The 25,666-nt window shown below is 33.3% G+C and overlaps 1 protein-coding gene across 17 annotated transcripts in view; it reads right to left on the reverse strand.

Moving 5' to 3' along the window:
- Positions 1-526: 526 nt before the first annotated feature.
- PCDH15 (protocadherin related 15) overlaps positions 527-25,666 on the reverse strand; it is an 853,216-nt gene continuing 828,076 nt past the window's right edge. For 4 of the 17 annotated variants that reach the window (XM_003409265.3, XM_003409262.3, XM_003409261.3 and 1 more), the window contains 5 exons: positions 24,353-24,571; positions 22,145-22,153; positions 20,731-20,883; positions 18,314-18,319; positions 15,164-16,673 (listed from right to left, as the gene is read on the reverse strand). In XM_003409265.3, the coding sequence (XP_003409313.2) occupies positions 15,221-16,673; positions 18,314-18,319; positions 20,731-20,883; positions 22,145-22,153; positions 24,353-24,571 (1,840 nt within the window). In that variant the 3' untranslated portion in view covers positions 15,164-15,220. Of the gene's footprint in view, positions 1,171-2,050; positions 3,557-4,572; positions 4,682-5,443; positions 5,515-9,605; positions 9,645-11,346; positions 11,366-13,349; positions 13,419-15,163; positions 16,674-18,313; positions 18,320-20,730; positions 20,884-22,144; positions 22,154-24,352; positions 24,572-25,666 lie in introns of those variants that run through there. The other 13 variants (XM_003409268.3, XM_003409267.3, XM_023546964.2 and 10 more) reach the window with 10 other exon arrangements.

The raw sequence follows: 25,666 nt of genomic DNA on the forward strand, positions 1-25,666 counted from the left end.
AAGATCAAAATACACATATGTAAAAATCTAAAAAACTTCATATTGGATAATAAGGAAAATATGTTTATGACTGAAAATAATTTCCAGAAGATTCTAACATTTACTATTGCAATCATAAACTTTGCAATTCTCTCATTTAAAATATCAGGATGGTATACACAGTAACTGTATAAACTAGTTCGTTACGTGTAAAAATCTTCCAATATAAATTTTTCTCCACTTCCTTACAGAAAATAAAATTGCAGGTACCCAAAAAAGTGCTGTGAAGCTAGAGATGAAGTACATTCTTTGTAAATCAACAAAATATAAATGATTATTTAGTAAATGATTTCTTGTTTATTAAAATAAAAAAAACTCAATATCCAACAAAACTTCAAAATATTTAAATGATGTTATTTAGTGAATTGAGAGCCTGTCCAAAAAGATTTTCCGAGAAGAAAAAATTAATTGATATAAATGTGAGTGCAAATTTGTCTCTTTTTAAACTTTAAAGCATATTGTTCAAAGTTTTAGCTCGTGTGCATGATATAAATTCCATATGTTGCTTTCTCAGTGACAATAGAAAGTACAGTTTATTACAAACTTAAGTAACGATTAAAATAACTTTTTAAAAATTGGTCACAGTTTTGTCATTGGTATATGGAGGTTGTTCCAAGGGCCCATCCAAAGCTCCTCGTCATCTGACTGAGCGTGGTCTCTATGGAATTCCAAAGGCTGCTTGATGTTCTTACTGTCACCCATAGACTCCTGTTCAACTGTGCTTTTCAGCCTGTTCCCCAATGGCTTCACTGCTGTACTGTCAGGCCCCGCAGGGCAAGGGGCAAATGTAACCAGAGTTGGCCTTGTGTTCAGTTTCTCAGTAGAAAATGGCCCCTTTGATAATGTGTTCAGGGGGATATGCTCCTCATGAGTCACTGCCAACTTGTCTAGTTTTTTAAAGTGCCTCCCCAGTCGGACAGGGGAAGTAACTTTTAAATTATCGGTGAGGCAGGCACGACGGGTTCTCACCACAGAACCATTCTGTGCAATATATATATTGCCATTGATATTACTGTTGATATTAGGATTGTGAAGACGGTTTCTCTGACATTCAGGAGCACTGTCTTCTCCAGTTGAGCTGCTTTCATACTCTCGATCAATGACCAACTTGATCATTCTTTTTCTTGCCCACTGTCAAAATAAAAAACAATATATGAGTCATTACCATAAGGATTTAAAAAGGCAAAGATTACAATGCATATAAAATTCAAAACATCATCGTTCAAAAAGCTAACAGAGGTTAAAAAAAAAAAGAAAGAAAAACTTGAGAGAGTTAGAGCAAAGCAATACTTGATCAACATCAGTTTCTTTTCTACCAATTCTTCATTGGCTTTAGAAATAAAAGCTTTTGAAAAAAGTTGCTGAGTTAGGAAGTAGACACTTCAGGAAGCAGTTGTACTTTTTTCTTTGACCAATTTGCTGTTCTATCAAAAAAAGATATTTATATTTCATTAGGGATCTGATCCATTGTTTGACAGCTGCTATTCTATTCTGGAAAGTTAAACTCAAAGGAATACATAGCATCAACATATTCTGTTTATACTATTGCTTCTATTTCCAGTACATTAAAGATATTTTTAAAATCACATGATTCTAGTTTCTAACTCTCCATTATTAGCCAACTTTTTGTATATTTTAAGGTATTTATTCACTTGAAGTATCCTGGATTTCGGGGTCACCCTATTTAGATATATGCTAACTCAAAATGTCTTCCCAATCCTCATAATTTATGTAGTAGTACACAAAAACTAAGGATAATTATTCTAAACTTTCCTTTTGTAAGCAACTGAAACACAGTGAATATTCGCACCATTTTTTTTTTCTTTTATGAATCCACATTAGAAATTGGCAAGGAGCAAAAATTAAATACTCAAGATAGGACTGAATTTTCAGGATATATGAACTATAACAGTTTAAGGTAAAAAAAAAAAAAAAAAAGCCATGCTTTCTAAATTCAGGTAAAAAAAAAAAAAAAAGCCATGCTTTCTAAATTCTAAGTATATATTTCAAAATGATTGTGTTCACTTACCCCAGGAAGAATATAACTATTGCAAATTAATTTTTGTCTAAATCCACTTTAAGTCATATCCAGAACAGAAAATATATTTACAAATATGTTTCATTTAACTCCTAATATTTGAAAGCATCAGACACAAATCTAGTTGAACAAGTTCATGATTTTTTCGGTAATACATTTGCCAGTGGAAATGTACATATATGCGAAAGGAGACTTTTAGATATCTCATTTGTTGCAGTTTGTCCTAAGTATTTTGTAAAGATGATATAAAAACATCATATATATTCATAATTCATCAAATTCAGAATTTATCTATTCCAATAGGCAAGGCATCATTGAAATCCATAATGGCACTTCGCTTTTCAACAGAAATCCCACTGGAAAATATTAAATATTGCTTAACTAATTGCATGCATTCTGACTTACTAATAAAGCAAGGATTAGTCAGGTTTACCCTAATATTCTAATATGCAAATCTATTTGGGTAGCATATATATTCACTTTTCTGGCATGCTTCTGATCTTAAGTCAGATCAAAATTATGATCAATTTCCTCCCCTTCAAATGTCATTTCAAAGAACACAAAGAAGATCACTGCAAACAAGAGCACTCATCACTGCAAAACTCCCACCTACTGTGATCTTGTTTAAAGTGCTGTGTTGTAACCTTCTGAGTTCATTCCTGGAGTCTTCTTTTGGTTTATGTACTTCCTTGAGTCATATTCTGGCACCTGAAAGCCCCATGGACCTCCAGACTGACTCTCACTACTACTACTACTGCCCGATTCTGAATCCCCTTCACTTTCCACACCTCCTTCCACAGAAGCTGATTCTACACTGCCTTCCTCAGTGACATGTTGAGCTTCAAGGTCTGTTGATTCTTCCACTGGAGCCAGTTCACTTTCCTCTCCTCCTGGGTGTTCGTCTTGTTCTTCTACCTTAGGTTCTTCCTTTTGTTCTTTAAGTGGCTCTTTTTTTCGACCTCTGGCTTCTTGAACCTCCTCAACAACGGGTCTTCTTCTTGCGAGCACAATGTCTTTCCTCGCCTTTTCTCCTTCTGACTCTGTGGATTCAGATTCTTCTGATTCAGGAGTAGAACTCTCCTCTGCCTCAGAGGGCATCTCTGACTCAGATTCCTCTTCTGTTGTCTCAGATTCACTGAACTCCGATTCTGTCTCGCTGTATTCAGTGTAGTCTGAAGATTCCTCCTCTGATTCTACAGTGCTTTCTGTAGCTTCGTCTTGGTCCAGAGTTAGTTTCAAATAATCTTTATCTTCTTCCTCAGGGCGTCTCTGCCACTCTTCACCCTCAAGGTCGCTGATGCCTCTTTTGTCAGCTAGTCCTCTAACTTTCTTAAATATCATTGGGAATATCCTGGCTCTCTTCCATGTTGTGTATGTAGGCTCAGCTGCTGGTGGTTTTTCAATAGTTACAACTACTTCTTCCTCCTCACTAGGTTCTATAATTTCAACTTTTGGTTTTTTAATTTTCTTTGGCTTTTCCTGAAAATTATGAAAATGCAATTGAAGTGTCAGCTTGAGGATGGTTATGATGTGACCTTGTCCCACATAAATTAAGCAGAAATGTATCTGCAAGGTGATAGCTTCATGCCAGTTATACTACTGGTCTCAGATAACAGTCACAAAATTCTCTATTGTTTATCCCCACTACACATAGACAGGGGGTGATCAAGAAAAAGTGAATTATTTTACTGTGGCTTATATTTCATAATACCAAAATCTAATGCTTTTTCCTTATTTAAAATTTATTTTTTGTATCTCATATCAAAGGAGAAATAATAATTATTGTTGCCTCTTTCTTCCCCCATCACTAACTTTGGTTAATATATTTATGTGTTTTCTTTAACTAAAGCCCAACAATTTTAAATAATTCATGAAATTGTGACAGTTTATATGAATGGCTTATGTAAAAACTGAGTATTTTCTTAATTTTTAAAAGGTTAGAGCTACAATGCTATTCATTTATTATATTTTTTGCATAAATTTTCCAAGTAAATATCACAGGCAAAGTATAACAACTTGATAATAAATAAGCCTTGATAAATATAACATAAATTATATAAATCTTTCAAAAATATTGATGGAAATATTTTATTTTTCCCTAATAACTGAGAAATGAATATTATTCTTTCTTATGGGTTTATTTTGCTAGACAATATGGGAACAAAAGTAATCATTGTGTTGCAGAATACTTTTTATGTATATGATTTTTTTTTTATAGAGTAAAATTGAGAATTTTAGAAAATATAAATCTTACTGTGTCTTTTTTCCAGGTGTTTAAAATTTATAGAAGGAAATAAATTAAGCTTTTATAAAAAGTAATTTCCCTCCATAGACAAGGCAATCTAATGACCAAGATTGTAAAATCTGTGCGGAAAACAAGTACTAAGTGAACATGGTCTCTGAACATCAAAATGTTCTGTAGCCTGTTGGTCAAATAGGGCAAAAAAATATTGCTCTTGGATTGTTTTCTTATATTAGAAAATTATGGTAATTACCTCCTCTTCTTCATATTCCTCTTCAGCTTCACCAACCACCTCACCATATTCCTCTTGTCCAGTTGGTGGTAACAAACGACGGCGACTTCCATATTGAGGCATTTCGTACCTGCAATAGAAACTTACAACTTTAAACATTTTTTCATGTGATCTGTGTAGAATCTACCATGAATGATCTCTGTTTTCACCTTTATCTTCATCATTCAATCAACAGATATTTATACACCACCTACTAGGTTAAGACTCCTTGTTGACTAGTTGTGAAACTACAGGGTAATGACTATTACCTGCTGATCAATGTTTTTGTCATAATGGTACCCTGGAATAGCCATAAAAAGGGTTGGGTTATTTCAGATTTCAGTTTTGGGAGAGACCAGGATGAAGAGAAAGGTTTATTGTTTCTTAATTACATTTTTCTATTATATCATTAAAAATCTGTTAACATTATATGCAGAAATGACTTTTGAAATACTTGCTAGTGGATCCTAAAGTATGTTTTCTTCTTCTTAGTTGCTGCTGGCAAGAACTTGAAGCTGACCAGTTAGATAAAATATTGAACATTTCATAAGAAAGAAATGGTGAATTCAGGAATTGAGCAAATATGTTTGACTTCTATTTCCCATTTAAATAATTTTGAAGGTTTAACCTCATTTTTAGAATTTCAACTAATATCAGTATAGAATATCAATATAGAACTCAATGTAGAAGTACTGCTATAGTTAAATTATAGTTAAGGATTACACATTTTTGGAGATGAAACTGATGAAATGATATTTACAAAAGAAATGTTAGTAATGATGATCATTTAGTACCTCCCTACTATTAAAAAAAAAACAATTAAGATACTGGATTAAAAAATCTGAAGATGTACCCATGCTCATAACTGTAATAATCTTGTCCATATTCCTGGCCAGGGTCAATTCCAGACTCCATGGATAACTCCTATTGTTCAAAAGAGAAATTGCATTTGAAAACAAATTGTTAGCATATTTCAGCTCAAAGTCAGATTTCCACACCTAGAATTCGATGACTCACAAAACACTCCTGCCAAAATAACTTCAATTACAAATGTTAAAAATACTTGAATATTTTTATGGCTGTAAACAGTTTATATTAAATAAGTTTATGTTATTAGAACTGAGAAAAAAAAATAAAGCCTCCATTTTTCCTAATGGTCTGTTAGGAATCCATTAGAGATGGCAGAGGAGCATTTCCACCTGTTCTGGCATAACTTTTAAAACAAGCAATAGACAATTAATATTTAACTCTAGTTTAACTTACATTATTAACAGAGCTTAGCCAAGAGAAAAACCATGACGCTTCAGCATTTTTTCGTTTTCTTGCTAACAGTTTTCAGTATTTTTTCTGTTCATCAAAAGCTATTCTTATGAAAGGATTTGATAATGATCATTTAGATATTAATTAGAATTTAAGTTAATGTGTAATATCACCTAAGAATGTTTACATTTTAAAACATACTGCTAATTCTGGATTTAAAACTTAAAAAAAAAAAAGGGAATTTGTGAGAGCAGAGACCTTTAACGATCTTAGTTCCGAACTCTAGACAATACTGATTTTGTAAAACTCTACTCTTATTAAAAAATGTTTTTCCTGAGATATACACATGACACTACTTTTCAATAACTTGTAAATGCAATTTCCTTACCTTTCCCTTGTAAATTCCACTTTAAAGTGTTAAGCAGTTTGACAAAGATTATCCAAATTAAATGTGCAATGGAGTAAGAGAAGATGAAGAAGTATAGCGTCCATAGGAAAATGGCTGCTACTTATTTCCAAGATCATGTTATTTACAAGAATTAATTTTGTTGATCCAGGTATAATAATGAGTAAGGAAAAACAAATGCTGTCCTCTGAAGCCACAAATATAAAATAGTATGGAAATTAATAGCCTGAATGATGGAACTAGACAATGACTTTCAGAGTTTTGCATTGTTTGGCCAATATAATCTTCAAAAATTGAGTTAGCTACCAAAAATTTTAATCAGGAAATCTGGATTTTTGGTTTCTCTTGAAAAATAAAAACAGAAAACACTGTGGTCTCATTTTTACATATCAATAATCTAGTTGGTGATACTACTCTTTTACACTAAGCATATTCTCTCCTGGTCACCAAAGTATGGCAAACCATACTGTTTTATGTATAAAACCATAGTTGACATAATATCTACCATCTGTTATAGTTTTACATCCACTAAACTCCATTAATTTACATTACTTCCTTGGATCTTATAGTGACTTAAATTATATAGATTTACTATTTGATGACTTTACAGGTGCCTTGTGACTTAATTATAATGGAATACAATTTTGACATTAGAACTGCTTCAGTTCACCCCCAAAAATAGCTAAAGTTAAAAAAAAAATCATCAATACCATGTGTTAGCGGGGATAAGGAGCTACTGGAACTGTCATGTATTTCTTATAAATTTGTAAAATCCTTTTGAAAATGTTTATAATACTACAGTCAAACACACACCTACCTCTTCTACAGCAATTCAAATCAACAGAAATGCCTACTTTTGCACACCAAAAACACTTTATCCCTAACAGCCAAAAGCTGTAACCAGTGCAAATGCTCAGAGATAAATAAACTACTCAACAAAACGGGAGAATCTCCCAAACATAACGATGAGCAAAAGAAGTTAGGAACAGCCAAATATAGTATTCTTTTTTTACTAGCTTCAAAAACAAACTGATATGTGTGTTACAAGTAAGATGATTGGTTAAATAAAAAACTCGCTGCTGTGCAGTCGATTCCGACTCATAGCGACCCTACAGGACAGAGTAGAACTGCCCCATAGGGTTTCTAAGGAGAGTCTGGTGGATTTGAATGGTCAACTTTTGTTTAGCAGCCAGACTCTGAAGGGGAGATAAAATCTGGAAGGATACAAGAAGGGGCTTCTAGAGAGCTAGTAAAGTGTGTACTCCGTAAAAATTCATTTAGCTATGCAGTATGATGTGCACACTATTACGTCTGTAGGCTTTATTTCAACAAAAACATTCATTATAGGACGTGAGGTTGAGGAAATCAAGAAAGATCAGTAAGAAACTGGGGCAAAGTTAAAGTCCAAATTTAAATTATTCAAACTAAATACTTAAAAAAGAAACATGTTTCATACGGGTAAGTTTAGGCTTTAGGGACATTTAAAACCTGATATAAGAAAAAAAGATGGAGAAAAGGTCTTCAAATGGTTTTGAAGTTGAATTCTAATCACTTTTAATAGTAATAAAAAGACAGGAAGTAAAATATTCAAGCAAATATTTTTGCAGATATAATGCAACTTTTGTCAATTTCAGATTTTACAAGTTGGAATTGAAGCACTCTCTTGGATTTCTCCCAAAGAAAAAGAATAAGGCTCAGCTTTTGCTGCCTACAATACACTTCCGGCATCAGATGACTTAAAAAATTTAATAGAAGCAACAAAGGGACTTGGGAAACTCATTGAGATGGCTCTTGACTCGATCAGGCACTGTGTAGTGCTTGGTGGGGTAGAGAGGGAGAGGAGTTGGGAGAATGGAATAATCTGAAGGTTTACTCTTGGAGGCTGGTGGTACCCATGACTGAGTGGCAGAGGATCATTCCTTCAGAAAAAGTTGAGGGAAGACCTAGTGGCCATTAAGATTCCTGAGTCCGCCTGAATAGACAGTGGGATCGTAGCCCTTTCTCCTGCTCTACTCAGTCCTTGTCATCCTTTTCTAGGTGAAGCCTGGATTTAGAAAATCATGCTGAACAGCCTCTTCAAAAGTGATTCTATATTTAGGAAAAAAAAAAAAAAAAAAAACCCTTCTATTTAAAACTGATTTTTGCTGACCACTCAGAGGAGAGAGAGAATTAACTCGGTATTTTATCGACTGAAACATAAACATTTACACTAATGAAAACAAAAACAATACAAATAAATTCCTTCCTACTATCTTGAAGCTGAGCTAGCACCTTATGTATTCATGAATGTAGACAGCTATTTCTTTGAGAACTAAGTTAAAACTCACTTCCAACATTTTAAAGAAGATGAAATTGATGTTAAGGAGCATGAATGTCTTGACTAAGGCCATGCATCTAGAAATTGGCACTTGATTTTTACACTAAGTTGTCTGATCAATAGCCTACAGAGCCTTCTCTATTAGAATGTTTTGGTATAAATTTTTTAAACAAACTACTTGCAAACTTTATATTCCTGCCATACCTCCACTCCCATTCCATATTTTGGGGAGTAAATTCTAACCAAAATTCTAGCACAATTAGAATTCAGGTTTTAATAAAAGGCAATCTAAATTCTGTCAATGGAGCTTATGAAATACTAAATTTGCCAAAGGGAAGAAATACTTAAAAACTACCATTATTCTTTTGTTAGATTTTAGTCAGTATATAAACAATACCAACAGTTGCCATTTAGTTGACTCTGACTCGTGAAGACCCCATAAAGTGTTAGAATAGAACTGATTTTTTTGGAAGTAGATTGCCAGGCCTTTCTTCTCAGGTATGTCTTCAATATACATTTATTATCTAAAACTGAATATATTTTTATCATTGCAGAAGAAAATGTGATAGACATTTTGAAATAAACATGTGCCCAAAGGCAGTATTCAAATCACATGAAATGAGTAAAGTCTGCTTAAGATAAGTTAACAGTTCTAACTTTTATCACTTCGGTTCAGAGTCAGAATTCTTTCTTCAAACCTTGCCTGATTTAAATCTGGATTCACTGATGGTTCAGATAAATCTAGGTTCACTAAGTAAGTGACTGATAAACTTCATAAGTTACTTCACTTAATGATAGCTTGTTTTTAATAGGAGCAACGGACCTATTTGTGTTATTACTGGTGAATGAAGCAGCAACTTTGGAACTTCAGCCACTAAAGGTGATTTAGTTCTTTGTTTTAAGATACCCTTTCTCTCTCTTGTGAAATTGCGCCACACTGGCAGCCATCTATGCTGCGGACATGTAAGATTGACTCTAAAGGCACGTAAAGTATTGTGGTGACTCAGTGAAGTTGAAAAAAAAAAGTGATACCTCTGGTTTAAGAAGAGAAGGCCTCAGTAGTTGTTGTTGCTGTCAAAGGAAATTCAAATAGAATAAGATTTAGAAAATAGTTCAGGTGAAATGGTAGGTTATGACTGGGAAGAGAGAGAGAGAACAAAAAAGAAGGCGACAGCTTAAAGCAGGTTATTTTGGGATTATGATTCATTATTCATGTGACAGCTCCCCAAAGCATTATGTAATAATTTGGCTAGTTATTTATATCGGAACATAGAACAATAAAGACTACATTTGTTTTCACATCATGATTCGTTAACATCAAATTTAATTACCGTAGTTAGTAGGAATCTATAAAATTTTTTTTTGTTTTAAGCTTGATAGTTACATTAGTCATTAATGGCTCTAAAGGCACTTTGTCTTTTTTTTTTTTTTTTTAATCAGGTTGAGTCTTGTTTTACATCGACCTTCTTTTTTTTTTTTTCTTCTCCCCGATCACATTAAATGTAATCAGAATCACTGGGGGGAAGGGTTAAACACAGAGTTACATAATGACACAGTTGCAATGTATTCAATCATATTTAAAACAAAGCTCCTTATTTTTTTTCCTTTTTCTTATTAAAATGTGCTTGGTTTCCATTGAAGCATTAAGTAGGTTTTCAGAAATTCTTTTGTACTTGGGGAAATTCTGCTTCCTCAGACTTTGTAGGGATTGCTTTCTACCCTGCTTTCCACCCATACTTACTTTAAGGAAATCCAGTCTCTATTAGTCTGTTTCATGATAATTTTGGAAGTAGATTGATTTTAACCAAACGGGAACAAGATACACAATTCAAACTGTGGGTTATCAACTCTTTGGGGGAATATAGTTATGTAATTCGTCTTAAAGTAAGCGTTTGGAAGGTGCTTAGAAAGGTTCTGGAGCATAATTCCACCAATAAAACCACCTTTTGGAATAGCCAATAGAACCACTATTCCACTGAAGAGACAGATGTTTTATTATACGGTTATTAGTGAATGAATCTAGTTTAGAGAATCATTTCAAGAGAATGGAAGATTAAATTAGAGACACTCTGATCCAATCCATTACCTATCCCAATCATCCCTAACAACTGGTTAATCTTACAGTCATTCAACTTGATTTCCAAGTAATTTAGGGTTTATGCATTCTAAATCATTAGCCAATTTTAGGTCATATACTTATTTGACTTTCTGGCTAAGAAGCTGTACGCTAAACCATACTAGCTTCTCAGTGACTGCGTTGATAGCACCACTTCCCGTGTCCAGCCAAATTCTATTGCCCCGAAGAAAGCCCAGTGTATTCTCTGCAGATAAAGAGTTAAATTAACATGATATATAGCCAGAGCTTTCTAATGGTCCGATTAAAAAAAAAAAAAATTTTTTTAAATCCCGAGGTCAATTATAGTGACAAGATGGAGCTGGGACTAGGAGAAAGACCAACAGTTAAGCAGTCCTATATTTTCTAAATCAGGTTTGTAGTTTAGAAAAAGAAATCAGGGAGAATGTCATGACATTAAGTAAGGGTAATTCAAGGAAAAAGTAAATTATCACAGAAAAGGTGAGCAGTTGATCTTTGGTCTCACTCTGAAAAATAATCTGGAAACACAAAAAGAAAGAGGCAACAATAAAAAATGAGAAAATATTCTTTAGAAATTTTGTAAGGTAAAGGCCCTATTTCTGTAAGAATGCAAATTAGTCCTGTCTATAACAAAAATATTTTCCTAGTAGGCTTGATATAACACCTTAAAGCCCTTACCTCTGATGCATAACATCTCCTGCAAGGCAGAAATAAAGAAATTAGTATTAAAGGTATTGGTATTTCAGATTTAATGAAATCATAGATACGGACTTCAAAAAAATCTGAAGGAAACCTAAAAAGGTAATTTTTACTAAAACCTTTTTCAGTGAGAAATATATTTTATGGTATTATCAAGAGGATATATGGTTTTATCAGAAGGATCAAGGTTTCATGCCTGCATTACTAAAAATCATTATCACCCCATAACCTCATTCCATTCCATATGAACATCAAAGAATACATAATTTATTTTATCTGAATATAAAAATACACACTGACTCTGTTATGATAAATTGGGATAAAACATTCTACACAATTACTGTCCTAATTCTCGATACAAATAAGATGCTAATTTGGGGAAAAGATGTGTTTCGCAGAAGAAATTAATAGTACTAGATGAAAATATCATCTCCATGATCAGAATATACTCTTCCAAATATCTGTAAGGTTATTTTTTCTGTTTGTGTCCATTTGATTCTAAAAATCACGAATGCAAAATTATTGAGTATGCTTCAATATAAGAATCAGATATATTATTAGATGTGAAGTGAAAATGTTTTTAGAGCTCTAATAGCCAAATGTTCATTACTACATAAAGATACATAAAGTTCACTGGCCATAAGTTCATCAAACATTTGACTGTACATGAGAGGGTAAATGAGAATATGGAATATTTTCAATAGTGAATATCATCAATTAATTTTTTTTCCATTTATAATTCATTAAACATTGACCTGAAATATTGAACTCATTCTGTTGGCCATGTTTTGTGGAAGTGTTAAGCAACTACAAGGAAGGTGTTTTTTTTTTTTTTTTTTTTTAATCAAGAGGTAGATATATAACTTTCAAAAGCCCAACAAAACAATCTCTGTAGAAAATTAAAAAAAAAAAAAAAATCACGAGTCCTTAGCAAGATACTTAAGTCCTGCTGGGTAAGACATTATTGATTGAAACTGTTGGTAATAAAGATAAATATAATACTAACTTAATTCTGTCAGCAATTTATTCCTGGAAATGGCTATGTGGTGAATTTGCAGAGTGCTTGTATGGTTCTGCCAATTTTTTTGAGCTCCTTCCAGAGCCTCTAGCAATTTAGAAATGTTCAACTTATACTCCATTTGTATCCTTTAGAAACAATTAAAGTAGAAAACACTTATATTTAGGTTTCAATAATGACAACCAAATCACATACCACAAACCATAAATTATTCAGCCAAAGCTAATCTTTATTTTCCAGGGTAGTTAAATTGCCTCCTTTAATTAGAAATATTGTCCATAAAAAAAGATACTTAAAAAAAATTTTAATTATACATTTTGTTACTTTTGACTTTGTTAGTTGTATTGCTTGTCTTAGCTCAAGGGAAGGAAAAAATATTTTTGACTGTGAACTCAAAGAATATTTATAGGTCTCATATAGAAGACATTTTGACTGAAGCTGGGAATCTCTAAACACAATGTGTCAGTAAACGACTGGATTAAATATAAAACAAATGTTTCATTTGAAAAGGACAATATAATAATAAAAATGTTTAATTATGCAAATATGAAAATATTCATAGGAAAGGGCAGTGTAACAATTTAATAAAACTATAGGTACCTAGGAGGCCTGGTGGCAAAGTGGTTAAGAGCTACAGCTGCTAACCAAAAGGTCAGCAGTTTGAATCCACCAGCTATTCCTTGGAAACCCTATGGGGCAGTTCTACTCTGTCCTATAGGGTTGCTATGAGTTGCAATCGAGTTGATGGCAATGGGTTTGGTTTTGGTTTTTATAGGTACTACCAAAAACCAAACCTACTGCCATTGATACCTACACAAATTTCTTATTTGGATTTCCTATAATAGTTCCTTGGTCACTATTTAGAGATTTCATTATCAAGGAATTCATCAGATTTACATCTGCAAGAAGTCAAAAGAAATTTGCTTTAAAAAAAGAAGTTAAAGGCTTACACAATTTTGAATACCTTTTTAGAGTCCGCCAAATAGCACAAGTTCTCATGCATATGACCAGCTGCCAACAAAATCTCCAAATGAAGTTTTTCAGTGAAAGAGAGAAAAAAATCATGTTCAAAAACCCCAAGAAAGAAATTACTCTTGATGTGGATGAAAAGAATCTGAAGCAGATGAGCTAATGCAAATAATTAAATATTGACTTTTATCCACTCTCATTAAAAAAAAAACAAAACATTAAGAGATGTCAAACCAAATTCTTGAAGAAATGTCACATAATATAATAGCTGAAAAGAACCTTTGAAATGATGCCTTGTAGTGCCCTCAATCTACACTAATATACTTACAATGGTAATTATCAAACATGGCTTTTGGCTATATTTTGGAATTATACTTTTCTCTGTCCAGACTTACATATTTTCAGATTTCAAAACTCCAGCTGAAAACAAGCAATTGTTACACTTTATAGTTAAACTGGTGATTTCCAGCAGCTGAGATTTATTACCTAAGTTACATGGGTAAAACAATATAATTATTGACGATCACATTTTATATATAAAGACACTGTATACATAGCTTAGTGAAAGTGTGGGTTTCATTAAGAAGACTCAGCTTAGCTGATGTCTTTCAGAATTTAACAAGTTGCCCTCTAAAATAAGAAAACAAACTACAGTTACAAAATTTCTTCCCAGCATATCACTTTGTATCTTCTTTGCATAAGACAAAGGAGCAAACACCTATAGAAAGTTGGTGACAGTTCACCAAATATATTCCCTCTTAATTTTCTATTTAAAGTTTTATTTCATTTAAATATTACAGACTGAAGTTTTATGATTTACCCATAGTCAGTAAAAAAGAGTAGAGATGAAGCCAACAATGTACTTTTCTAAAAATTTAATAGAAAAGCAGGTTTTATATTGTTGATTAAACTTATAGGAAAGTGTGTATAATTTGATCAATGAAATCAACAGTAACCAAATTCATGGTAAATAAATTTATGTGGACATTTATTTAACCTTCTTTTCATGAAACTGATTAGATTTTCTTCATTAAACTAGAGGTAGGCAAATATTTTCTTTGACGAAGAATCTGATGATAAAATTATAATTAAGGAGATGATATAATAATGTAAACAAGCAAAATTAAACAGCAATTTAAACATCTGTGAGAACAATGAAATGTCTTACAAAAGTCAACAACTCAAGGTTTATTTTCATTATAAAAGAGGGAAAGGAAAGTACAATGAGAAACAAATAAAATAAGACAGCAATTGAAAAAAGTAAAAGATTTATCAGATAAGAGGTAAAAGCAAGCCAGAGTAAAGACGTTCTTATAAGAAAACAGATGACTACAGATTAGAGCACCTGGGATTTTAGAATGCCATATGCCTGTCATCTCCTATCTTTCTAAATACTTAACACTTTACTTTGCTAGTATTTTTTCTTACCAAATACATAGGCATCAAGAAAAAAAAAAATTATGATATCATTTTTAGCTTACTTATAACAGTCTGCATCTATTCCTAGAGCCCTCATATAAAAACTATGATTAAAAAGTAAATGGAAAATTACTACATACACTTGACAAACATGTCATTGATATAAATTGGGTATCTTTCAATCCCCATATATTCCCATTTAAAAACAGATCAGAATTACTTACTTTTTAAATAAATGTAGGACAAATAATGCTACTTTGTAGTTAAGAAAATTAAGGTAACTCTATGAGTTAGTAATGATAAAGTTAATAATCTTTTAAATTAAAAAGTAAAAAAATTGCTTTGAATTAGGATAAAAGAATGGAATCTTCTTTGATGTTCAGATTTGACTCAGCTCACAGACTATGTTCGACAAAAGGGCTGCTCAATTAAATAGGAAATGTAACATCACAATGAAGTAGATTGATGGTAAGATTGTTTTTCAGATGCCTCAACAATATTGTTCCCCTTCTCCTGGCTTTGTTCAGATGTGGTGTCCATCTTTGTTAGCTCTGAAGGGCAAATAAGTTGAAGTTTTGAAATATCTGTGGGTGGATAGTTTTTTTTTATTTGACTGTACATACCAGCCACTGACTTTTCAATTTCTGCTAAGTTTTTAATATGTTTGAGGATGCCTTTTGGTTCTCTTTGAGAGTCTGTATCACCTACTGTTGATGACAACAATTGTGGCACAGAGGATTGAACTTTTTCAGCAGGAGTCAGGTTGGCAGTGCAGTTGACAACAGGTAAAGAAGTACACTCTGTGGATGAAACTGAAGCTGAGGAAGGTTGTGGAGTAGAAAGAGGAGGAAGAGGAGGGGGTAGTGGAGGGAGAGGAGGAGGAAGAGAAGGATGTGAAGGTAGAAGAGGTGGAGGAGGAGGAGAAGAAAATGGAGGAGGAGAAGACAGAACAGAAACTGAAAGAGGTGGAGAAGGAGGAGGAGAAAGGTGAGGAGCAGCAGGAGGGAGACAAGAAAGAGAAAACGAAGGATTGAGGAAAAGACGAGGAGGTGGAGGAGGGGGGATGTTTGGTGGATGGGGAAGATTTTCAAAAATATTCTTTTTGGTTGCAATAGTGGATGTCTTTCTCTCACACTGTGGAGAATTTAAAATGTAAGACATTGAAGGAGAAAGTTCCAAGGAGGAGTCAGTATGAGGAAAAATGACATTAGGTTCTGATGTGAGGTCCGTAGTTTTTGAAACAGTTGGCAAAGTGGAGAATGAGGAGCGAGGCCAAGGAGAGGAAAATGAGGAGTCTGAAGACTGAGGTTTCAATTCAACAGTTCCTTGTGTAGTTGGTGAGTCAATTTGCCTTATTTCTCCTTTCTCTTTTAAATATATATCTTCAGCTGTAACCAAGGGATTGCTGTTACCTCTTTTTGGATAGTTCCGAGTGCTTTCATTTCTAGCTTTCTGCCTCTTGCTTGGCCATTGCTTCAGTTCTATGGTTTCTGGCCTATTCAATACTCCCCAAATGAATCTCCTAGGTAAGGAGACTGACTGGTTCCACGTCCTCTGAATGTTTTCTCTTGGGCCCCTCAGAGACTCAGTCTTGGCTCGTCTTTTGGGTAAAAATGGGTCTACGAAATCTGCTTTTAGTGAAAAGTCTGAATGTATTGATCTTTGAACTACATTTTCCACATAAAGGGGATTGTGAGTACTTAAGTGGTCATCATCAGATAGAAATGTGAATTTTCTTGCAGACTTGGGCTGGTTATTGTTAAGTGATCCTTCTATATGAGCCAGCTTCTGAGCCTCATTAGTACAGGAAGAAAAGGGTGTTGCAACTTGCTGATGTTTCCTGTCTTCTGAGACTGACTTATTTCCCCTGCTTTGTTGAAAATGGTAGAGAAGGAAAAGACTTGAAAGAAAAGAAGATAGTGAAATGTAAGGAAACATGTTGTGACATTGCTTTCATGAGAAAGATGTTTTCATGGGTCTCATTACTACTTCAAAATATAAAAGGCCAAACAACACTAATCTACTGAAGCAAGACATTACTTTCATGTCCCTGTGCTCAAAAAGGTAGAGCAAGAAAGGCTCGAGAGCTGGAAAAGCATGAAAATTTTTCATTTTTAAGAGATGTGTCAATCTGTAGACTGATTTTTTTTCTTCACTTGATTTGATATAGCAAAGACTCTATGTCCACACATAAAAGTTTTCTCATGTATAAATCACAATTCTCCAAATTGTAGACCAGAATCTTGGCTACCTATGTCATATCCTTTGCTTGGGGATGCTCCAAGCCAAGTATTATGGACAAAGGATTGATCTTCAGCTTTATCTGATTCAATATTTATTATCTTTCATCTCAGTAATTCTGTCCTGGAATTAAAAGTACTCTCCTATCTTGGACAAAGTTTGCAAGAGAGTACATAAAGGGCTTTCTGTTCTCCAGATTAAGAGAACTAGAGTCTCCAAGGACAGATGGGAAATTTTCTATCATAGAGTTCAAAATCACAATTGAAAAACTGAATTTATGTTAGTATCTTGACAGAGATAATTATCTTCTATTTCAATGTGATGCTTAATCAGTTTTAAAACATTACAAATAATACCAATAAGAAGAGGGACTATTTGCATTTCATTCAAATATGATTTGGTTCGAATTTTAGTCAAAGCTCACTTTAACAGAAAGATTAATGTTAAGATAGCATAGTTTTGGTATCATGCATGGAAAGATTTGCTCATGCGTGGACACACAGTCAAAGGTGGCTGTGAGTCATAAAGAAAATAGAGTAAGCCAAAAAGCACAAATGAAAAGCCTCTGATAAAAGCACTGAAGCCCGTCCTCTAGAAAGGCTGGGTGATATGTGGTTTTGAATAGCCTCCCTTAACATCTTGCTCTCAAGTCCAAACAGAACAACAGATTTATTTTAATTATTGCTTGATATTTAGCAACAGGGCAGAGGGAAATGAAAGAGGAACATCTCGGATAGAAATTAAATAGCCATATTGAGAAATCATGGTGATAGGTAAAGCAATAAAATGAAAAATAAAACCAAAGTGTTATTGTGTCTTTTGGTGAAACTACAGACTGCAAGAGAGAATTCTCATAGGTGGACTTGGACTATCAGGCCCACCTGAAGAATTCAGGAAGTGCAGACAATTTGGAAGAAACAGGCACCAAATACTTTGACCTTTCCTGATCTTGAAAAGTCTTCCCCCCACCCCTTCATGTCAAGAACATTGGGGTATCTATGTAATGATACCACATAACTTTTTGTTGAAAGAAATCTATAAATATCTTTAACAATATTTGAAATCCCTCTGGTAGGCATGGGTGCTATCACTGGGGACATTTGTTTTAAATAACACAGCTCATGCCATTTATAAGACATCAAAAGGAAATGGGCTGGGGATGATATAACTTTCCTTTTAAAAGTAAAATCTCAATGGTAAAAGATGAATATCACTGTATTTAGAGTGAAGCAGGACTTAATCTGTTCTACTGCATTTTTTCCCTTATGTTCTTGTATTAGAAGGGTATTATTTACTTACTTATGCCTATGTATCCACAGGTGAGAAAGAGAAAACATGTGACAGAAAAAAAAAGTTTTAACTAGTTAATTTGAGATGACTATGAAAATACTAACAGGATTTTGCTTTAAACATTTATGTATATCCAAAAAAGGAAATGCATGTTTTATATTTGCTTTGTATTTATTCATAAGAATGACATTTAATGATGTTTTAGTTAAAATCATATGACATTTATTTTGCTGTCTGATCACATGAAATTATTTACTACACATAGGTAAATTCACCTCTATTACCCAAAACCTAACCCAGTGCTGTCGAGTCAATTCCAACTCACAGCGACCCTATAGGACAGAGTAGAACTGCCCCATAGAGTTTCCAAGGAGTGCCTGGAGGATTCGAACTGCCGATCCTTTGGTTTGCAGCCGTAGCACTTAACCACTGTGCCACCAGGGTTTCCTCACCTCTACTAACACAGGTTATTTCAGTCCTAAAACAGAAATCTTAAATGAGATTTGAAGAATTGCTTCTATGTCCTAATTCTGAAAAATTAATTAATCTACACTGGTTTATAAAGAAGATATAGATGTTTGTTTGAAAGAAAGTAAATATACAAGTACTGTGATGACAGCGTAATTGTTGAATCTATATGAACCTACCATTTATATTACAAAGCTATTTTTAATTTTCTTTCCTCAGAATGACCTTTGACTTTGTTTTCTTTTAAAATAACAGAAAATATTTCATTCGAAGGTAGTTCTTTTTCTAGGAACTTAGAATTCTTGAAAAGATTTTTTAAATAGATAAATGAAAAACAAAGCTGGTAAGGTAATTAAATGTGTAGAACTTAAAACATTTCAATAAGTACATACATTATAATCATCAAAACCTTCTAAATCTACAATTTGTCAAATAAAAATATAAGTCCTTAAGTGCTGATATTTGAAAATTACGACCATCAAACTATATTGATTCCAGAGCCTATTATAGTATTAATTTTGTGAAACAAAAAATAAATACATATCATTCATTTATTTTATATATAAACATACTTAATACTATACATTATGATTTTTTTAATTTTCTAAACTTTTTGACTAGAGAGAGGTGGTTAACACGAATAAAGAAAATGAAAACATATTGCTTCAATTCCTAAATTCACCGATAGCTCAAAAAGAGACCATCATTTTGATGCTATGGAAAAAAAAAATTTTTTAAATCTATTTGACATATGAATCCTGTATTATAGTATTATTTTAGAAAGATAATTTCATGCATTCAGCTGCTTTAAATTCAGTTTTAACATTAAAATATGTAGATGATGAAATTAATTTAAAAATTATTAAAATGATTTTTGTATGATAATATTATATTCTTGGGTAATATTAATATGAAAAATAATACTGTCATATCTGTTTAAAACTAGTTTTCTCATTAAAAGGTGAATCTCATAATTTTTGAGGCTTGCTTTATTCCCACCAGTAAATGCTACAAATGTAACACAAAAGAACAGTATGTTTTAGTCCCCCCTGCTCCCAAAATCCCAGTTAATAAGAGAGTTTCTGGATTTATTTTAATCATATCCAATTTTTTTTTTTTTATCATCTTCTCGGTTGTTCTGCATTTCATATTCAGATGTAGTTACTCTTGACTTTTTTTTTTTTTTAATATAGACATGTTAAAACATGTCCAAAAGGATACTGATTACGGGAGTAACATCATTATAGAAACAGCTGTGAAGTCTTTTAATAAGTTAAAAGCCTCTTTCAAAAATTCATGATTTACTATTGCTTAGAGATCCAAACAGTATAGGAGAAATATTAAGCTATCACAGCAGACTCTTTCAAGATGAATATAATGGGAAAATATTTTCTAAGTGCTTGTGTATTTAATACATGGTCTCTTTTTTCACTCAGATTTTACTTACTCCATAATATCCTAAAATAGCATCTTGGAAAAGTCTATGATTTTTAAACCATAGAGCCGTTTTTTGATTACCAAACCAGGAGTTGTTTTTTTGTTCCCAAATCAGGGATTATTATTTTATTATTGAGCTTTATTCCCCTCCTTTACTATAATTAACTTCCCCCCCCCCGCCCCCCCAAAAATCTATTTATAAGGTTGAGGGCAAAAATGGCTGCATGAGCCTGAAAGTTGAGAGTCTAAATATTCTGATGTTCAAGCTATTCATCTGCAAATGTCTCCTAAAGTTGAATACCGTTTTTCTCTAACTCAGTGTTTTGGTTTTGCTTTTTTTTTGCTACTACTTTCAATTTAACTTTCTTAGGTTCTAATCTTAACGTTTTTCTGTTGAAAACATAAAATAATCAAAGGAAGCTGAAAGCTGCGTTTCCGCTTCAGGTTAAAATTAAATACTGACCACACAGGACCCATTTAAAACCCACCTAGTTCTCAAAGTTCCTGAAAGATCTACTTACATTGTGCTGTCCCCAAGTTCTTCATAGAGATGCGCCCCGGGAGGTGGCGGCGGCGGCGGGGGCGCAGCCACTGGAGCCGGGGCAGGCGCTGCTGGTTTGGCCGCAGGTAAAGCGGACTGGATTCGCGCTGTCTTGGTGCACTCAGCTTGGCGTCTTTAGTAGAGCAAGGTTGTTTTGTAAAACTCATTTTAGAAATCAAATGCTTATCAATAGTCTAACTTTTAATAATAAGACTCAATTATTAGAGGAACTTAAACAATTTTTTTTCATACAAATATTTGAACTTACAAATGGATGTAAGTACAAATGTATCCCCATAGGGTATCATTGACATATACCCTTGATTCTTTAAAATTTAGCAGCCAAACTCTTAACCACTACACCACCAGGGCTCCACCCATTTAATAAGGAGTGGAATTCCATAGAAATACTTGCAAATTAAATTAAAGGAGGATGTTAGTCAAACGGAGAAGGCACAATATTTATAAAAGTGTGATTTTTATTTTGGAAGTTGTTTAATGGATCTCTTTTGTAACATGAGGCATATAGGATGCGTACAATTTTCCTCTAATATTAGTCTTCTATCTACTTATAAGGAAACCCTGGTGGCTAGTGGTTAAGAGCTATGGCTGCTAACTAAAAGATTGGCAGTTTGAATCCACCAGGCACTTCTTGGAAACCTTATGGGGCAGTTCTACTCTGTCCTATAGGGTCGCTGTTCGGTCGCCATGAGTCGAATCCACTCGACGGCATTGGGTTTGGTTTGGTTTATCTACTTATAAAACTTTATTTATATTATTTGAAACATTTTTATTAATTAGTTCACTGAAGCTGTGTAGGTGTACAATTTGGGAGAAAGATTGGGTTAGCTTTTGTATCTCTTGATTTCTAGTGAAGCCTGTGATGCTCAGTTAAAACTGGGCTGCTGTTTTTGTGTGTCCTGTGCTCTGACTGGAAACCCTGGTGGTGAAGTTGTTAAGTGCTACAGCTGTTAACCAAGAGGTTGGCAGTTCAAATTCGCCAGGCGCTTCTTGAAAATTCTACACGGGGCAGTTCTACCTTGTCCTGTAGGGTCGCTATGAGTCAGAATCGACTCCACAGCAGTGGGTTTGGTTTTGGTTTTTTGTGCTCTGATTGTTAATGCCTTCCTCCACACCAAGATCTCAAAGGGTGGAAACCATCAGAGAAAAGTCTTTTTTTCTCATTTTCCCCAGTTATATCCAGTTGGGTAAGAACAGTTCCATTCTATACACACAAAATCACACGTTTTTGAGCCAAAAAGTATAGGCTTACTAAGAATACAAAACAAACAAATAATACATAGTTCTGGGCAGGCAGGCTGACTAAATATTATCTGGGTTTATCCTTTTCTATTACATAAAATGATGTGCAAAATATTAGTGATTATACTTACACTTTAAACCTGTGTAGGAAAGCAAAGAATAAAAAAAAAAAAGTTAAAACTGCATTAGAAATATTGCATTCATAATATGTTAACATCTGATTTATTCAAAATTATGAGTAATTTATTGGCTGAACTCATAATGACACAGTTAATGACATAGTTGGGAAACTAAGTGTTTCAACACAGAAAGTGAAAAGTGGTATTTTATTATTATTGTCTCAGCCATATAAGCTGTTAAAACATTCATAACAAGAAAAGAAAGAAATGAACTAAGTGGGTTAAGAAAAACTGAATTATAACAAGGATATGTGAATTTCAATTATGATAGAAAAAAAAAAAAAGGATATTAAAGATGATCCACTCTTTGTAATTGGCATCTTGGTTTACTACACTAGAAGAATAATAAAGGAATGGAGTCATGCAGCAAGCCCTAATTATTTATACCCAAGGCCTCACTTTGAAGCTGAAGCTACAACTGAAAGGTGCCACTCCTGAGTAATGAATTTGTGACATTTCTTTTCATATTTGGCTTCTTGGTTTCCCACGCATAGCAAATTTCAAAGACGCATCTTAATATAATAGAAAAACCATCTTTTCCCATTTTACTTACAAGCAGAGTCTGAAGGTACAAAAGTTAGTTTTTAAATGTTAGAATTTTACTTTGAAACACGAGCAGTACAAAACTCATTTTGTCTAATTCCATTAAGCTAAAAAAAGCAGTACTTAAAATTAATTCATTGGGTTTTAAGCTGATTACCGAACTATAAAAATTAAATAATGCTTCTATCAAAGACAGGAAGTTTAAATATTAACCATCTTAACTTTTTGTTCAATTTCACACCACTAAGTATAATACCCAGGATGGTTCAGTTTTGATCATTACATTGTGTACTAAATATAAGAAGCTTTCTCACTGATTTTATTGCTAGCAGGATATACTAGAGCAGATTTGGGAAACAGCTGAATGAAAAAGGATAAATGGTAATACAGAACAGACATAATTTGAAAATTAATATTGAGTTGATGGTTTAATCTTTTAAAACAATTTGTCTGATGTTAAGTATATGCATAGAATTCAGATTTGGCATATCAACTGACTTGTTAAGGGCCCATTAAGCTCCAATAATCAGCTTCACATTGTTTTTGTAACAGAAAATATTTCTACAGTGTCTTTGTACAGAGCATATGTTTTGGACTTGCAAGTTAGAAATGTCTTACATTATTTAACTGAAAAATAAAAAGAAAGAATTTCCTAGTTTTTGAGAAAAAAGATAACAGCTAAAGAATATATAAGGACTATTTTAGTACTTTCCCTGTAGGTATCTTAAATGACAAATAGGAGCTCTACCATTAGTTGCTACTATTTGTAATATCAAGCAATTTATATGACTTATGATTCCTGTCTGTTATTTATTTTCCTTTTGTACCACCCTCAGGGCTTTCTTTCTTCTTAACCTTATTCCCCAATTTTTCACCAATCATTTCCAATTGGGATACAGTTTTAATGTATAGTCTCCAATCACAAAAATTTCCTGTACCTAGAGTCAAATAAAAAACGGATTTCTAGTCTACCTCAAAAAAAAATATGTTTAAATTATTTGTAAATTACTTGACTACTTTGAAGCATCCAAATACACAAATGATATATTTTAATGGTTTCATTGCAGTGTCAGAATCAGAGAAATTAAGGGCCTAAACAACCAAATATTCTGTAAGATGTTACAATACAGGCACTGGCAAAGTGACCCAGGATGGAAGAAACCATGTGGAAAATTACATATGGTGTGTTATGATTTTAAAATGATTTTGCCCACACTGTGACCATCTGCACAAAGGTAAATTTAACAGTATGAATAAAAACCTATCATGACAATATTGGAAAGTTATAGATCTCCCGTTGGACCTGGGTAAAGTAAGAAAACTGCCTTTTCTCCAGGATACCTATTACCTTCTCTCCCAAGACTGCCTGATGAAAAACAAAAAAACTGTAGGAGCTAACGTAATACTCCTAGTGGATGACGACATATTAGAAGCACAGAAACACTGAGCCACCTGTGAAAAATGAATCAAAAGGCTGTGTTGTTTCCCCTTTGAGGAAGGCAATTTGATAGAAGAAGGATACAGTAATCATCAATGACTTACAAAGTATGTTACCAGAGATGGTTTTTTATAAATCTTCAGGAGCTATCCATTTTTAATATTTTTATGAATACTTACTGTCTGTAGCTGACCAAAACCACCAAGATGGCAGGAATACAGCAGAGGATGATGATGAAGGCCAGAGCTAGCAAGGCACCTTCTGTGTAGCCTAGACTTTCTCCTCGTTTTTTAATGCTGGTCACTGCCTCCGGAGTCCGGATCTCCAGAATGCGTCCTCCTTCCCCATAATACGGCTGAAAGTCTTTATTGATATCGAGCAGTTTGCCATCCAAAAATCTTTATTGTTAGATAAGTGGTAAAGTCAGTGATGTTAACAGAGAAAAATCCTAGCCTTTTTATTTTTTACAAAATCTTTTAGTATTTTAATTGAAACACAATATGAGTTAGAAGTCTTTTTATGACTCATAACAAAACACACATGAAAAGCCTGAACAATAAAGAGGAACTACATATCTGTACAAACATATCAATGATATTAATAACAATGACCCTTGTTTAATTAGCTTAGAGACTTGGGAAAACATATTATCAATATCATTGAATTTTATATCATTGTGTTGAGGTTATTTACATTATTAAGTTATTGAAATGGAATAATATATATCTTAAGTTACATAGCATAGTTTGCAAATTATATCCATGCGTTCTATCTCCGTGGGTCTTCAGACCAATGCTTTAAAACTCATTTACTGCTGCTGTACCATTTGGAAACAAATCCGAGACACCAGCCCAAGCTTTCAGACTCAGAGTCTGTATTTGTTTTCCACTATACCATCTTAAATGTCGGCACTCTCAAATCTGAAACCAAAATGTTTTATGGACACTGAACAAATTAAAGGTGTTTTCTGCATAAGAAGAGAAGATTAAAGAAATGATGCAGGTAGCATATCAGTGCGGTCAGGATGGCAGGAGTTGGTGATCAATTTAAGCCAGTAGTTCTTGCCAAACTTCCTCTAATTAACGTACTTCCAACTATGGGCAATGTGTTGGGGAGGATAATGAAGGAATTATTGTTGCTCAAACTTATTATATTGACCCATTTTGTTATATAGTTATGCTGTGATGAGCAGGTACTATGTTTTTTTCAAAATTCCTCAGGAACTTATGAATCGTCCACTATAAATCCTAGATAATGATGCAGCAATTGTGTCCTTAATACACTAGAAAGCTACAAAATAACTTAGGTATTTTTCTTTTTAAATTATTTAAAATTTTAACTTATAAAGGTCAAATGTTTCACTATCAGAAATTGGAAAACAAAATAGTTCAAGGAAAGAAAGATCACCCATAGTCCTACAACACAAGTATATTGTTGCTAAAGTTTTGGCATACCCACCATGTTTTTTTTTTTTTTTTTTGCTAGAAATGAAT

Source organism: Loxodonta africana, chromosome 16 (genome assembly GCF_030014295.1).
Source record: "Loxodonta africana isolate mLoxAfr1 chromosome 16, mLoxAfr1.hap2, whole genome shotgun sequence".
Classification (NCBI taxonomy): Eukaryota; Metazoa; Chordata; class Mammalia; order Proboscidea; family Elephantidae; genus Loxodonta; species Loxodonta africana.